The 17382-nt window shown below is 37.9% G+C and overlaps 1 protein-coding gene across 1 annotated transcript in view; it reads right to left on the bottom strand.

Annotated features, from left to right (window-relative positions):
- Nucleotides 1–17382, bottom strand: part of PPFIA2 (PTPRF interacting protein alpha 2) — a 244068-nt gene that overhangs the window by 5312 nt on the left and 221374 nt on the right. The window contains exons 20-27 of the mRNA XM_068402092.1: nucleotides 14046–14127; nucleotides 10343–10543; nucleotides 6683–6712; nucleotides 4874–5049; nucleotides 3917–4014; nucleotides 1932–2107; nucleotides 1769–1837; nucleotides 624–783 (exon numbers count right to left, since the gene is read on the bottom strand). Coding sequence (XP_068258193.1) covers nucleotides 624–783; nucleotides 1769–1837; nucleotides 1932–2107; nucleotides 3917–4014; nucleotides 4874–5049; nucleotides 6683–6712; nucleotides 10343–10543; nucleotides 14046–14127 — 992 coding nt within the window. The remainder of the gene's footprint in view (nucleotides 1–623; nucleotides 784–1768; nucleotides 1838–1931; nucleotides 2108–3916; nucleotides 4015–4873; nucleotides 5050–6682; nucleotides 6713–10342; nucleotides 10544–14045; nucleotides 14128–17382) is intronic.

A 17382-nucleotide genomic window follows, 5' to 3' on the forward strand; every position in this document is an offset into this window, starting at 1 on the left:
GTTACTTTTCAAATCATTGCTGAGTTAGTTCATCTTTTGGAACTTAAAAGATTGCCAGAGAAAATTATGACTGGTAGACAGTAACTCAATTAGTACCTGAAATTCAGTATTTGCTAACTGCAGTACCCATCTGATCGCTATTAATTGTTAGCAACTTGAGTTTTTTGATGGTCAAGGCTAAGCTAGTTTGTTTGAAAGTCAAATAGGAAAATAAAGGTGATGACCGCCCTTTCTAAGTTCATTCTCTAAAATACACTCCACCTGCTAGAGAGGCTAATGAGCTGAAAAATTTTCTTAGATATTATATGCAATCTTGGATGAAAGGCAGAGAATTAATTCCTCTCTTTCTGAATGTTTCCTTTGCAGATCTAGGATGGCTAGATTGCCTGCCTTTTTCTTTTTTTTAGAAATAAACACTGACAGTCTGAAGCAAACCTGAAAAAATCAATAGTATGCCAAGTCAGTCCTTTTCCATTCCCTAATTCAGCTCTCCCAGACTTCATTCCTCCTAGTTAGATGAACGCAGCCATTCTGGTGCAAGACAGACATGCACTAAAAGTCAGTTTAGCATGCCAGAACAAGCCTCTTGCTTCTCAACAGTAAGTGCAGAAATGACTGCGTACCATCAGTCGCCATCTTCCGCGACTGCCCTGATGTGGTGGTTAATCTGAACCCAGCTGGCAGCGTTTCCGAGGAGCCCGGCATCATGCTGATCCCGTGAACCTCGCGCGGAGGAAACTGTCGTCGCCAGGAGGGGCCACGTCTGAAGTTCTTGTCGTCGCTCTGTCAACACACAGATTTGTATTTGATAAAGCAAAATGAAATTTTTTAATTAATTATCCTGCTGTCTGCTGTCTCTCCCACTGTCAAACGTATTCCACAACTACCCTGCTCTGTTGCACTGCATCCAGTAACTGCAATGCATTCAAGACATTCTTGTAAAAGTAAATGCTTTAGAAATATTAAATGTTAGGGTGGAAAACTCTTCTTAAATCTCTGGCTTGATATAGTAGAGGGTTTTAGCATCAGCTAAAGTAGGACTTTCTTAAAAGTCAGATCGCTTCCACATACAGTGACAGAAAGTGCAGTGGTTTGTTACTGCCTTAGGAGGCTTATGTGAAGTGCTAATAAAGAATTAAACGCTCATATGCATGCATAGAATTTTTAGGCATCTCAAATTTTCAGCAAGTCCTTAAAAGTTTTATTCCTCCTCCCGTGCAGCAGTCCAAGACTTGAACATTTTTGCACTGGACTCTTAAGATGAATATTTCCCATAGGTGGATTTGAGATTCCCCATCCTAGATAACTGACCCAAATCCCACTCTATGACATACTGATTAACTTTGAAGAATCAAAAAAAAAAAACCCACCAAAAAGCCACTTTCTTCTTTCTTCTTCTTCTTTTCTTTTTTTTTTTTTTTTAAAAGAAAGAGTGTAAGTGTCCTAAAGACTAGGTTGCACAGGCATCCCTCCCCAGTCCCTATTTGCTCTGGCCAGTGAAACTTCCACACCTTTCTGCATGTTTCCTCTATGAAAAATGTTCATCTTAAGGTAAGAGTGCAGTCTCAAATTTAGCATCCAAAATGATATGAATATGTAGCCATACTGAGGTTACTTTAAAAACCTTGACTGGCATTTCCTAATTTTTTCTTAAAGCTGTAACTGACTCTTTTTAACGAATGTGTGAATTAACATGTCTTCATGCATTCAATTTAATTTTTATATTTTACCGTGATATTTTATAAGTACTGAAAATAAAATTAATTACTTCCTCAAGTCGTCTTTCAGTTCCTAGTGCTAAAAGGTTGTTGTATTCTCTCTCAAGGATCTGCCGTGCCTAGAGATACCAAAGTAAAAAATTAAAATGGTTGAAGAGGAATAAAAGGCAATAACGGGTACAGATTAACCAGAAGTAGCACGAGCAAACTTGCCTGGGTGTTTTGTGTTGGAATCTGTAATAATAAAGCTAAACTGCTGTAATCAAAGTTTTCATCCAGTGCTATAAGTGAACCATGTACACCACTTTCTAGAATATTATTTGCATATTCTCGGAGGCCAATAGCTTGTATCCAGCGTATGACTCGATCATTGCTCCATACCAGCACATCTGTAAGGACATAAACGCCGGTTCAGTCTCCTGGTACCCAATAACTTCCAAACTGTACAGGTGCATGCATGTAGATGTGCATGCACTGTGGATGTCACACTGATTTATTTCTTAAATGAGGAATGCCAGCAAACTATTCATATAGCTTTAGTATCTCCTATTCAAAATCCAAGGTGTGAGGGGTAACTGGGTGATTTTAGATACCTTCAAGTTACATGTTTTTTCTACGTTATGTTTCCAAAGGAGAACGGTGTCTCCAGAGGGCATCTCCAGAATGCAATTCCTCCCACCTCCTATAGACATCCTTTTCAATTCTTAAGCAAGATTTTGCAGTTTAACAGTGCAAGGGCACAGGAGAAATACCCATTCCTCAAGGCTTCACTTAAGAGTTTTGTATTAAACATTTAGAGAGTCAGGTCAGCACCTGCCATTTTATAACATGCCATAAAGCAAATGATGAGTTCACAATTTTAGAGACTAAAACTATTTTTGGTTCAGAAGCTGGTTGAACTGTTAAGGTCCATGCCAATTATAAAGCTAAGGCAAAAAAATGAACTAGGAAACCATTTTTGAGGATTTGGCTGTTATAAAAAAAGTATCCTACCCTGCCTGTAAGATTAAAAGGAAGTTGCTTATACTGAACTTCATACTCGTGAGTGGGAAACATAATACTGAGTGTTGTGTGATCAGGGTTTTTCCTGAACCCTTACAAGTCCAGCTGCTGTAGCTGTTCTGGGAGCAGGCGTTCTCCATCGCCTGACCAAGAACATCCAGACTTTGGGGTCAGGATCAGCTGAAACACAGCATGGCAGCCAGGGATCACTGAGACCAAATCCCACCATGTCTCGCTGACCGATGCACGACAGGGTGAAGGTGGCTATGGGTTATTACGCTTGTGCTAGTGGTGACTAGCATTGAAGCAACACCAGAATTTGAGACCAATACCCAATTCCCCCATACCAGTCTCCAGCTGTACCCACTCAGGCTGACTGACACTGATGCCTCCACACCCAAATCAAAGTCTTTGCATTGGTGCATGCCATCATCTGCTTTGAGCAAATGCACGCTTTCACTATAGCCTTTCCTCCTTCTAATTCCCTTTTTTTAAAATCTCTTCCAATCAGCATTGTGCTTGAGAAGTGTTAACTGCTGTCAGTCTCTACAACTGGAAATGCTTAAAGGAATCAAAGGATTTGTTTTTGTTAATGGAAAAAAAACCCAACCCTAATAGTTATATACAAAAGGAACCATGCAACTGCTCTAGAGAGCTTTACACAGAAAAATACTTTTAAATCAGCTGTTAAATCTTCTGATAAGGTCAGTTCTGTTAGAAACTCTTCTTACGTACCAATCAACTGCCTCAGTGGCCACCCCTCTAAGCAACGTTTTCTATGATACACGTTTTGAAGTAAGAAATCAAAGGCAAAGGTTTTCAAAAGCAGGAGCACAGCATTAGGGTGCCAAGTGCTCCAACTTCCCAGTGCTGCCCCCAGCATGTCCCATTGATCTGCAGGCTACTTGGCCTTCTGCTTCCAAGACTGAAAGAGGCTAGAATAAGATCTGTCCCCAAAATCGAATTTAGCAAAATATATGTATCAAACAGCCATTCAGAACTGCAGTCCCAGTTTAGCAAAGTACTCAACTGTGCCTAATTTAAGGAGATGCTTTGTGTTCTGAAGACAGATGGACTTATGTTAGTTTTACTTAAAGCATGTGCTTAAATGCTTTGCTAAATGGCATGACAAGGGGTTAATAGTGTCAAGCTTCAAAAGAGAAACATTCCCAGTATTCATTCCCAGTAACTATCACCTTTTATTTCATGCTGACTCATTTCTCTTCGCTTTTCCAGTTCTTTTCTATCATAATTCAACCTCTTTAAACACATGATTCCATATTGCAAGCTTGTTCTGTTATTTAAAGAGAAACATTTACAGAGTTAATAAAGATATTTTTGAAGATGGGAACATATGTAGGATGTATATTTCATGCATATCACATGAGGTGTTTCATGGTGCCCATGTAGCAAATCTTGAGGACAGAGGGGAGAGAAAAACCATTAAAAAACCTCCACAGAGTTCAAAAATGAAATGGACAAAACCAAAATGAGTATGTTTGAATAAATGTTCTAGCATAAGAAACCCAAAATATTAAAGATCATATTCACAAAAAGCCAGCCCTTGTGAGCCATGAAATGTTTTGTCAAATCAGGCTTCAAAAAAAGTGACAAATCAGACAGTACATTAAAAAAATCCACTTCTTGTCACATAAACATCATTCTCCCTAAAGTCTAAATGCCTTTATTTCCATATTTCCAATTTAGCTTCCTGGCTATACCCCTAGATAACCCAAAAAACTGTCAATTTGCTTGTACTTTTAACAGCTTTTATGTGCTACACACAATAGCTTTTCATTATTATGAGATCTCAGGGCTTCAAACCTTAATCTACCATTTTCTGATACTTTAAACCACTTAATAAATTATTACTGTTTCTGTGTTGTCAAGGCTTTATTTATATATTAATAGTTCCCCACTCATTATGAAATTTATCTGTACCAATATCTTAGTTATGGGAGACATAATTGCAATGCGGTTGCTATTGCTAAAGGAATCCCTCTCAGTTCAGATTTCTGACACTCAGTGCTCGCTTTTCTGTGTGGTTTTCCAAACCAGAACAACAGAAAGCAAGTGTATTTATTTCGTGCAGCACTGAGCACTACATCAGACACATAAACGTCTTTATAGGTGTAGTCTTTGTGCAAACATACCGATGAAAGCTATCCACCATTTTTAAGTGCACACGCAGATCTTTCTTTGTCAGGTGATCTAACATCCTCGCATCTACCAGGCATTCCATAAAATAACTTCGGTACTGAGGTAAACCCAGACTGGGGAGCCATTCGTTACCTATCCATTCGTGATTCATATCACCATAAGCCAGGGTCTATAGGAAAAAAAAAGCAGAGGGGCAATAAATTCTTGAGTTTGTTCAAGGTTGCACCACAGACTGAAGACAGAACATCTACCTGCTATGCTTGTTTCTAGTGAGACTTCCTAGCTTACAAATCTTGTCTAAAAGAAAAGCGTTCCATTATTACAATGTTTTCACATTTGAGGTGGAAGCGACTGTGAGATATTTGTTACTAATTAATAGTAGTTTTGCCTGTTATGTCTTGTTTTCTGTCTTTGTAAATTTTAAGCAATTTTTTTGTAATAAGAAATCATAGTTTCAACTTTGAGTTTTAAATGCAAGCAAACTTATTACATAATCAAAATGTGTCTGTTTCATAATCTTACTTGTTTTCAATTGACCTTCTAGAATATTTATGCTAGGCAAATCCTACACTGAGCTTGGTAATACAAACATGGCTCCAGGGAATCAACTGAAGTTTGTGTCACTGTTTAGTCGGGGCTAGGATTTCCTAAATAGGATCTAATGACACTTCATGGTTACACACCTGTAGTCCTTTTGAGACTAAAAGTTAATTTCAGGTGTTTGTCAGCCAAGCTTATTTTCACCATCAGTCAGAGCAGGTGACCAAATACATTCTATTAATGAGATATTTTCAGTTGTGAACAGCTTAAACCTAAGTAAGTGCATCATATGTGTAGCTCAATAAATTAATTCTTTAAGGTAGGAGCAAACCAGATTCCTCCTAGAAGCTAGCATTCAGGCATTAAGCTACTTCATAGATGAAATTTCAATAGGGTGAGGAAGAAAGTATATGAAAAAAACACATGCATATTGAGCTATTTTTTTTACGGGTTGCACAATTAAGGTGCAAAATAGATTTTACATCTCACTATTGTCAATTATTTTGGTATTAGTAAAACTTAACAGAAAAGAGAACTCATAAATTGCAAGATTAACACTTCAATAGGATTGTGCTCAGCTTTGAGCATCACTTTCAAGCCTAACTATCTTTTTGGTTTTGTTTTTAATGTCTCCTGTCATTATAGACAAAAGGATAAAACAGTGCGAGCCGGATATATTTTCTGTGGGGGAAAATATAGTCCCCTCATGTCTCATTCTTGTGAGATTTTAAAGAGAGAAGGAATGCCATAAGTAAAGATAATAAGATTGTGTAAGAGTGTGCATATATTAGAGGGAAAGTTTAAAAATATAAGTAATTGATAGTCTAAGTGAAAAATTGTGTTCCTTATTATACAAGCCTATTTGTAGAGTGATACTGGGTGTGATTTATACAATTGTTCTAAAAAAAATCTGGTGTAATTTTAGAAGTGTTAGATCTCAAACTCGTGGCATAATTTATTAGCCTATTATCAAAAATGGGGAAAATATTTTTTCTAGATTTAGCTGGGAGGTAGATGTCATCTCTGGAACGTAGCCATTTCTTTTAAGAAAAAATATGTACAGCATATGTACCTCTGTGTTTTACCTAGCAAACCTGTCCAAATAATATTTTCTTTGTCTTAGAAGAACTCTAATATGTGTAAAGCATAATTCAATCACCAAGACAATGTCATAATACTGTACTCCTCTAAGCATATTGATATACTGTTAATTACATTATTATTAGCTTTCCATTCAAAAAAATCAGGTGAAAGGGTTATACCTGTGCCCAGCTGCCTTCTTCAGACTCTTTCTGTGTTATCAGCAGGAAGCAATTAGTAAAGCAGGTAAAAAGACAATAAAAATGAGTTATTAAAAAGACGTGGTTTTCATGTGTATGTTAATCATAGTACAAATGAAAACATACATGTAAAATGTGCCAATAACATAACTCTGGTCAGTGGCAATGCCCTGGGCTAAACTACCTTAAAAATTATGAGATCAAACCCATAAAATCTTAGTAGGGCAAATCTAGCTAAGTTTTCAAGATATAAAATCATTATAGCGTAGTGAAACTTTACAGCATTATCTTAAACACTTTATGGTTTCACAATTAAAACACAACAATTTACTTACAAAATTGGGCACTAGAGATGCCATTTTTTGTTTCTAGTCAGATTTTGCAACATTGACAATAAAAAGCTGTCTTCTTGTGAATGTATTGTAATGGAGCTTGTTATAGAACATTTTTTATGGCAAAACTATATTTTTCTGGCTGGCCAGTTTTAAACAGGATCAATTGTACTTCTGGTCAGTTGAGTGTTGTGATATTTGTATTTATCTTTACCAACAATAATAAAATTGAAAATTAGATCAGTTGTAGAAAAAAAAATATTGATGGGAATCTGCCTCATAAGTGTTCATGAGAAAACTTAAAATAGTATAGCAAGCATAAATTTCTAAGAAAAAGACTTTATTGCATCAAAATGTAGCTTCAGTACCTCCTCCACCATTTATGCATTGGACTGACTATAAAGTTTTCCAAACTGAAGATGTGTTTTTCAGACATCTCACTGTAGGATTGTATTATGTTTTATAAGCACTGTTATAGAGTTGTTATGATGTAATGCTAAAACCAAAACCTAAAATAACATACATTCCACATAAAAGAAAAAATTCAGAACTATTGAATAAAATCTATTAATATTTATTTATGTCCCCCAAAAGCAGGGAGAGGTTTGACAAAAATCAATCAATAAATGGCACACTCCATGCACTCAAAATCAAACAGCATGAATACACGAGTATGGACATGAAAGACTCAGCATTAATGAAAACACTGAGTTGTCTAATGCACCATTCTCAAGCCTTTTCTTATTTTCTTTCTATTTCAGCAGATATAAAACTATGTTTAGAAGAGGTACTAGGGAGTAGAGTACAGGGGAAATGTTGCACTTCTAACTGCGACAATTTCATTTCACTAAATGAGGTTTCACACTGGCAGTGAAACTATTATGTACTGTAAAACTTCAATACTGGTTTTAGGTTCACACAATTTTTGTTATCGTAATACAGTTTGTAATTCCTTTTGCTGAGAAATGATGTAAGTGTTCTTTAAATTCAGTTTCACTACTCCCTGCGACTTTCTAATGGCGTGCTTGGGAAGCATCCCTCAGAAGATACAGCATCTGCGTTAAAGCAGATACATCCCAGTTCTCTTTCGAGCACTGAAACTATTTTAAATGGAATTGGAAAGACTAACCGTTTTAGCTGGAGCAGCAAGATTTTCCATTTCTTCATGGGTCACCCAAACATTGCCTGAGGGCTATGGACAACGCCCGCAGGAAGGCAGGTGGGATCCACATTAGGTAAGCAGTGGTAAAGAAGAAAGGCAGCACCACTGTAAGTTAACAGCGTATAGCATCACCATCAGCACAACCATGTTCTTGCCTCTACCGAGCTGCAACTAGAGACAACTTTAGACAACTTGGTTTGTATCTTTCATTAGAGGATTCTGAACAGACGTGATGGAGTATTTCAACTAGAACTGATGGATGAAATCCAGCAGAGCACCGTCACAAAGGAAAGAATAATAATTAAAGCCGCATTTCACACATAAGTGACAAATACAACCTTTAGCTCATAGCTCAGTCTGGAGATAAGCTTCAGTTCTCAAAGATTTTCCAGCCTAAATATTCTGCACTCATCACACGCTCATATTGTAATCTAAATAATTATTACTTTCCCCATGTTTCTGTAAATCAAAAATGTCAAGAAAATTCACTTGTAAAATGATTTTTCCTCATCCTATTGTCTTCAGTCTGATTATTACTAGGACAATGAGATGAGGCAGGGAGGGGGTGTGGAAGTCTCCTGTGCACATAAGGTGAAATGTGCTGTGTTTTCCTGAGAGCTGAAGTAAATTAACTCCTTTCTTAAGAGGGGAGGCAGAAAGACTTGGGACTCAGAAATACACGTGCCAGGGCTGGGCAGCTTTGTGCTGCCAATTACTCTGGGAGAATTAAAAAAACAAGGCAAAATTATTCCCAATGTTTCTAGCTTGCATGTACTATTTTCTCATTTCATGTCAATGTGCTTATGCTTTGAAACATGCTCTCATGCTCTTAAAATCAAAATGAATTTTGTTTAGTAATTCAGCATCATATTGAGTCTATACTGCTTTACTTAGGTGAAATCCATTACGATTCATAGTATTACCACGGTTATGACATATACAACCATTCTCAGGGGAGAAAATATCAGATGGGGAACTATCATATTTAAAGAACCTTAGCAATGTGAAGATAAGAGGCCAGTCAATAGGAACATGAGAGTCCTGTTGCCCAATTGCTCATGTAACTCAAGTGGTTTTCATACCCCTCAAAGGTATCTCAATTCTCATTTCCACAAAAAGATTCTCCATGAATTCCAGGAAGGTGAGAGATTACAAAAGACAATATTATTATTATTATTAACATCATTATTATTTTCATCTTAGTATTAGAAGTCTGGGCTGCACTACCTGAGTAGTAGTCTTTGTCTTTCACTTCTGTGCCATGTTTCCCATCTGATCTGATATTTGCTTGACTTTTTTTTTTTCACAGTCTGTGTTGCTTCTTTCATAGCCTTCACCATCAGCCTCTCAGCTTGAAACTCCCCTTTCGTTATCTTGTTTCTTTTGCTCCTCATCAGTTTGGCCTGTTTTTCTTCATTTTCTACTAAAAGGTGCTTTTTATCTATAGCACGTACATTCTTACTCTCCCCTAATGTATTTTCTTGCCCTTTTTGATATATTCCCCTTTCCTTTCAGACCTGTCTCTCTCTGTGTTTCTTCTTTACTTGCTTCCTTCCCATCTGCTGCCACTCTTCCCCTTCCTCACTGAATGCACACGCTCCACTTCTTCCTTCCAGACTCTCCCTTCACACCTCCAATCACTGCTTCTCTTAAGAGCATGAAGAACCTAAAGCCAGCTGACTCAGATTAGATGACATTTGAAAGGATGCAAAAAAGAGGAATGGGAACAAGAGTCAAAAGAGCTGTGTTCCTACATAACCTCTCCCCTCTCCTGCCTTGCCTGACACTCCCCCCCCAGAAACAAACAGAAAGAGAAACACAATCTGATTTGGTTGGGAGAGATGACTTGAAGGAAGAGAAAGGCAAAAATACAGGCAAAATTACAAATAAGATGCTCAGTACTGATAATTTAGATAACATCAAAGTTAACCAAAAGCACATCTTACAAAAAAGAATATCTTCTAAAGGAAAAATATCAGCGATTAACAATCAAGCGACTGATGAACAGGTCCTCGTAAGTTCCCTAGGACAGTTTCCACTGATTGTGAAGTGTGTGTTACCATAGAGCCACTCTCATACTATAAAAGTCTTTCTCTAGCCTCCTACAGGGTGAAGTGGGGAAGAAAAAGTTAGCTGAACAAGACTCACTGTTCTGGATGTTGGAGGTGCTGATGGACTTGTCAGCGATACCATCTCCTGGATTGCTAATCGGAGCTTTAAGCGATGAAGAGGATTGCTGATTCCAATTTCTCTTTGAATCTCAGTATCGGACAAAGCAGACATAATAGCTCCGCTCTTCACGTTGGCACGGCAGGCAGCAACATACCAGGCTGGCATGCCTAGCCAGAGCTGTTGAGAGAAAGGACACATTCATCCAAAGCATTGCTCATTTCTCAAATAAAATTAATCATCAAGGCACCTATCAATCTGAATAAGCATGGTAATACACACAAATGAGTACGACAGCAGTCTTTCCTGGGACCTGAGTATGAATTCTTCTAGGTTTTCTCAGCTTTCTCATTTCGTGCTGCCTCATTAATATGATTGTCAGTGTCTACAGACCTTTGCTCCCAAAGGAGACAATTCCATAGCAGGGATACATACATGTAGGAAGTTTTTTGTCACAGTGTGAAATACGTTACACTATAGGGAAAAGCATGAGAAGGACATAAGCAGTGAATGCCATAATCACTGAGATTTTGGGGATAACACAATGGAAAACAAAGACATACCTCTCTAGGTGCTTAACTCCAGGAGACTCCTAGGCTCTGTGAAACCTGAGAGAAGATACTTCTCTCTGGAGAGTAGCCCTTCCCTGTCCTCTCTCCTCACTCTTTTCCAGATTACTATCGCACATGGCTTGGTGCTGTGAATTACATTTTTTAGTACATAGCTCTCCCCATTGGGATGAAGAAGCATAATGTATTACAAAAGATTTCCACTGGGCAGCAAAAGAGCTAATATTCTACTGTTTCTGAAACAGAAACATCAACATACAATGCAGTGATACTATGTGATATTATATTCTACATTTTCAAATTTTTTTAATTAATTCCAGGTAGATGGCAATTAACAACTCTCTGTGTTTGAATTTCAGTGGGATAAAGCATCTGTGACTGTAAGTGAAGTCATCAAGAACTCTCTCTCTCGGTACATCTCGAACAGGCCATCAGAATGAGACGATTTCATGTTTTTAACTTTTTCTCTTAATAATGGCTTACTAAAAGAGGGCACAAGGTAACAGAAATTATTAAAAATATGCCATCAGTAAATTCACTAGAAAATCTGGAAAGCAGAGACAAACTGAAAGGATTTTTGTTTAATTTCTCACAGTACAGGGAAGTACTGTGTGGTTATTAACAAGTCTATACCTTGTCTGGGACATATTTACTTAAAAGACAGCTGTTAGATCACTTGTGTGTCACAGAGAAAAAAGTCTTGAATGTCAGATTCCAAAAGAGCTCAGACAGGCTTTTCCATACCGACTCCGGATATATCACAGGGCTTGAGGAATGACTGCATCATGTTTCAGACAAATATGATCTAATTCCAGCTAACTGTGATGAAATACAAAGTTTCATGAAAGTCAAAAAATGAAAAAAAAAAAGAATTATGTAGATGGCACTTAAACAAAGGGCCATAAAGAAACTATGCATAGCTTTAAAATGTATTTAATATTCTCATTTAATTTGACATTAATTTTTTTCATACATGCACTTGAATAGCAGGAAACTGTAAATACTGGGAGTTATTCACCCTGCAGAAATAGATTCAAATGTTTGCCACTCATTAGGTAAATTAGTCCTTTAACAAATTAGGTAAATCAGTTCTTTAACAAACAGCTGTCTCTACCAAAAAATACAGTTAGACAAAAACAGTCTCTAAAAAGAGGGCATAGTAATTGTTCTAGGCAGAGAACCCAGATATCAAGACTGATATACTTTTCCAGAATTAGTTAAGAAAACCCACAGTTCTTAAAATATACCTCAGCTATGTCTGTGCTACATACAAATGACCAGAATAAATTCTAAGGCCAAAAAGTTAAGCCCTGAAAAGTTTGGAAATGTCACCATTGCAATCACATATACTTCTTTAATTTGGGCCTTTGTCTCTTTTCATATTAATTCATTTTTTAGTCCAAGGGTCACATATTATATTTTTCCCAGGAGAGTATGAAACGCACACAGTATCCATCTGCTGACTAAATGCTCACTGAATAAATTCAGTACTTCTGCCCTCATACCTTTTTATCATCACTATTCAATCTGCATTGAATACTGCAACATAAAAGTTCCTCATGGGCTTTCCTGTGCTACTTTCATCACATTTCCCAAGAAGTTCACAGACATCAATTTCTCTTTACAGCCTCTCTCTGAGACAGTAGGAAGCACAGCCTATTTTGCAGCTAAGAATCAAGGCAAAAAGAAAGATTAGGGCTTAACTTGTCAGAAACGTCTTCAAATTTTGGATCACGCCGGAGGACATCAAGGGCAGATTTTTCTCAGTATTCAGAAATGTATAGACCCTTGTATGTTCACCTTTCCAGCAAATCAGCTTTGACTGTAATATTGAATATTTCTGATGGATACAAATCTGTTTACAGAACTCTCAAAGTCATATGAAAAAGTCAGGTAGTGGCCAAATTAATGAACGTTCCATATTAACAGAGATTTTTTTTTTTTAGAAGGAAGATACCATCTGATTTTTCAAGGACATGAGCAAACCCTTGAACTGACTTTCTGCAGTTTTCATTTCATCTTTTTCATTAGGTACCTTCAGCAATTCCAACATGAAGCAGAAATTTTGTAGACATTAGCTGCTTTCATTCCTCATCCTTCATTTATTTCCTGAATATACTCCTATTAAAGCTTTGGAGGAGGACCTTTTCATAATTGAAGGGAAAAACTCTACAAATTCTATCTGATGATCAATGGATAATACCCACAGCAGACATGAGAATAGGTAGGAATACATAGAGACGCTTAGTATAGACAAGGAATAGACACCTGTTCCTTGAGCCAACAAAGAGCTTGTATCTGCATTGAACTGATAACAGCCTTGCCATGTAAAAGTGACTGTGTATTTGTGTAAGAACAACCTTACTTTCTGCCTTCTCCTCCCCTCAGCATCTGGGTAAGTATTTTTTTAATAGTTCCTTCACCTAAAACATTCATTGATATTTGTGAAAATTGATGGACAGCTTTTCTGAATGTTGGGTTCCAAAATCCATTCATTTAGGCTCTACAAAGAAAGGAGAGTTCTCTGCAGATCAGATTTCTGAGATGAAGGCACTGCCTGTCAAATCAGAGAGATTTCAACCCGCATCTGTACATCCCAGGTGAAAGTGCCAAGAGGAGCACCTCTTCTTCCTGTTCTGAGTGATATCTAGGTAAATCAGCCCTTTCCCATTGTATTTTAAAAAGACAGAAAGTTACAAATTCTTTAAATTTATTAAAAATGCTGAAGACGTAACTTTTGTGTTAAACTCAAATAAAATTTGATAGCTAATTTTTGTTTTCTCCTTAGCACATCATCCTACAGAAACTCTGTCTGTGGGGTTCCTAGATATTTAGAGATTGAGAAATTATAAGATTTCAAAAATTTGGGGTTTGAGTGCATTTGATAACCCCTTTTTTCTGTCCTCATCTCCCTGTGTAATCCTGTCTCACTTTTTTCATCTCTAGTCTCTGATTTACACCACCCAGTGTCAAAATCTGCTTAGTGCTCATGACACAGTGCACAGGGGAGAGAGGAGGAGACTTTAACAGTCTCCTTTAGAATTTGTAAGGTCGAGCACACAGAAGCAGCCTACAAACGTGACTCACGTTTCCACATTATGGCCAACACTTACCTCCAGCCAGGCAACCACTGTTGGCCCATCCCACTGTGCAAAAGGCAAACCCTTTCTCCGAGCTTCTTCCAGAAGTTCATGCCTAGAAATGGATCAAAAAATTGTTAAATATGCAGAGGTACGTGTAAGAACAATACAGATGCAACCATGCCTTTTTGTTAAGGGTAACAACAGTGAAGCACGATGACAGGCATCGAAAAGGCATAGAAAACATCAATGAACAATACAGCTCCTTCCCCTTTTTGAATGCATTCATCTATTCCCAACTCTTTTTTTTTTTTTTCTTGGTGCATTTTGACATCCCTTTGAACACCTAACATACAAAAGGTGAGGTTTCTATCTGTTCTTAGCTAGACAGAATTGGGATACCCTATATAAAAGGATCGCCCATGTAATAGAAGACATTAGTGAAGAGAGAAAACTGAGGGATTCTTCCTGAGACTAGCTTAGCTCTGGTCTGGTAATGACCCAGAAAGGTCCAAAAGTGCCAACTTCTAGACCTGAGCTAAGCATGGATGTAATGCAGCTGGGTTTGAGAGGTCTCTGTGTTTGAAACACTAAACCCTGCTGGACCAGCTATGCACAATTCCAGGGTCTCCAAGCACAGCTATTCTGCATCTTAAATAAGCCATCCATGGCTAATTAAGAGTTGGTTGTATTTTTAATAGTTATATGTTATTTTTTTTATTCTTATTGCTTATATACAAAAGAAATCCACATGGTTTATTGATATATACATTTTTATAATTACAGAATTGATGTGGTTTCTCATTTTATACATATACATATATACATAGATATATTTCTATTGAGTTGATCAGATACCAATCCAACTCCTGCATCTGCAGCTTCTCTGGACTGCAGTGAATGTGTTATGGAAAACATAATTCTCAAAGCTTAAAATATACTTTTAATACAGCAGTATTAAATATTTGGTAAAATTATGTATAGGCCAGTCAGTTACACTATGAGGAGAATGCTCTATATTAAACACGTTCAACCATTTGACCAGACATTTTTATTCCTGGAGCAAGAATAAAGACCCCACTGTGTCGGTAGCATAGAAAAAATAGTCCTTCAAAAGTCTTTTTTTCTGCTATTTAACAACACGTTTTCAGCTGCCTCCTGCCGAGTGAAACACAAAAGAATGCTCTCAGCAACAAGCTGTAGTGAAAAACAAATTAGACAGGGACTATGCTAATGTAGTATTAAAATTTGCTTACATTCCTACAAAACAAATCTTGGAATTCTAGCTTCCATTTTGCTCTGTCCTCCTTTATGACTACAGCCTTTGTGGTTCAGTTATCCCTTGGCAATTCTTCACTGCCTTAGCAGCCTTTCAAATACATGTGCTACAACATTGCAGCAAATAAAAGCAATGGAGTGATCTTACTTTTCAGGAGTGCTCCTTTTGTGACTTTTGCACTGCTGAGGGGCCAGACTGAGAGAATTTCGCTCTACCAGAAAATGGATCTCAAATAGCAATTTTGCATGCATGTTTAAATCCCTTGCTCTGAATTTTACTAGAAAGACAGCTGCTTTACTTTCTATGTTTCTGCTGTAGTAATATGTAACACTACAAATACTTGACAGCATTACTGAAGCTTATCTACCTTCTCCTCCCACACATCCTTTGCAGCATACCTTATCCTTTGTCACTCAGATGTCCAAAGATATTGCAGAGCTATTCTTGCTTTCTGTGAAAGCAAAATCCTCAGTAAAATGAGAAAAAGTTGCTCTCTGGGTACACAAACACCATGTTGCCTTCAGCAGCTGGAAGAGGTGCAGAAATCCCATATTCCCAGGGAGACAAGAAGTGAAGGCCAATAGAGACATACACACTTGGCTGCTTAGGAAAGCAGAATTAAGGCATGGCCAGACTCAGCCTCCTTCCAGCTAACTGTGGATGAGGTATTTGGGTTGCAGCCTTCCTTCGGAGCTGGCTCTGTGGGGAGCCTGCAAAGGTACAGCAGTGCTGTACCTCCTTCAGGTGCCGCAGCGGGGTTGCATGGCTCCTGCTGCCACCAAGGCTGTGAGCTGGCATGGCTGTCCTTAGGGAGAGCCAAGCTTTCAGGAATGCCCCTTCCTCACGTGGCCAGTTTTGGTGTCCCATGGCAGAGCATGGACCCTGCAAAACCCTGTGACACTTGCTCCTTCCCCAAAGCCAGCCCAAGCCCGGGGAACAGCCCCTTCTGCAACCAGGAGTCCCACAGAGACACCATCCTTGGAGGAACCTGATCCCTGATTTTTCCGTATCTAGGATAGACTCCTTGCCCATCACAGCTGAAAGAGCAGGGCTGGCTATCACAATAAATAAAAAATGAGATTATTGCTTTGAGGGCCACTGGCCTTCCTTTCTTGTTTTAGTCTCCTGCTGCAAGCCGGAGAGCAGCAGCACGTGGTCTACAAGGAGACAGGGTTCAGGAGGAACTTCTGGCCTATTTCTTTGATGTGGTGTTAAATCTCTGTGTGGCCTCAGGAACAGAGGTGCCTGTAGAAGAGGCATTGGCACTTGAAGTTCTCACTTCCATGAAGAACTTACTTCCTTTATGCTGTAATTGTAAAGTATGTATTTCTATGTATTTCACAGTTTGCTATGAATTTGCAACATTTGAACTAGCCTGAGGCTTGGTGTGGAGGCTTAGCATTATTTCTGTGCTTGTCAATTACACTCTCCCAGAGTAGGAAAGCACTTCTATTTCTTCAGAGGCAGCCTCACTCACAGAGCTAAAGGAAAATATAGGTGTGGTTATTCATTTTGGCTGAAAAAAAATGGGGCCAGGCCAGAAATGGGATGCCCAATATAAATGCTATAGCCAAAGACTACAGTATGATAAACGTATAATCCAAAGGGTCTTGGCATGTAGAAGGAAAGTATTTTGGTTTGAAAATATATTTAGTGTAAAGTTAAAATCCTTTACTCAGACATGCACAGGGAATACAGCCATCGTAAAGCCTGCGCCTCACTTATTGATGTGCACTACTAAAAGGATATTTTATATTTCTTTCCCTTAAAAAGAATTTTATGCTTCATAACTTATACTTCATTCTCTCAGATGTTTCATTTATACACCTCTCCAATACTAAAGTTTATTTAAATCATATTTTACTTTTTGAACAGTATTATTTGACTACCTTTCAATACACACTAGAAGATCTGCAGAACCTGAACCTTCAATTTCTAAACCAGAACTAAACCCAGTATTTCTTTTTTTTGACTAGGAGAGATATTCTTTAGTTGGCAGACAAAGCAAACTCTTGCTTTTTGATATGAACTAGCACTATAGAAAAAATGTCACTCTTTCAAAAAGTTAAAAATGTCACATAGGAAAGACCA

The sequence above is a fragment of the Nyctibius grandis genome, chromosome 5 (assembly GCF_013368605.1).
Source record: "Nyctibius grandis isolate bNycGra1 chromosome 5, bNycGra1.pri, whole genome shotgun sequence".
Classification (NCBI taxonomy): Eukaryota; Metazoa; Chordata; class Aves; order Nyctibiiformes; family Nyctibiidae; genus Nyctibius; species Nyctibius grandis.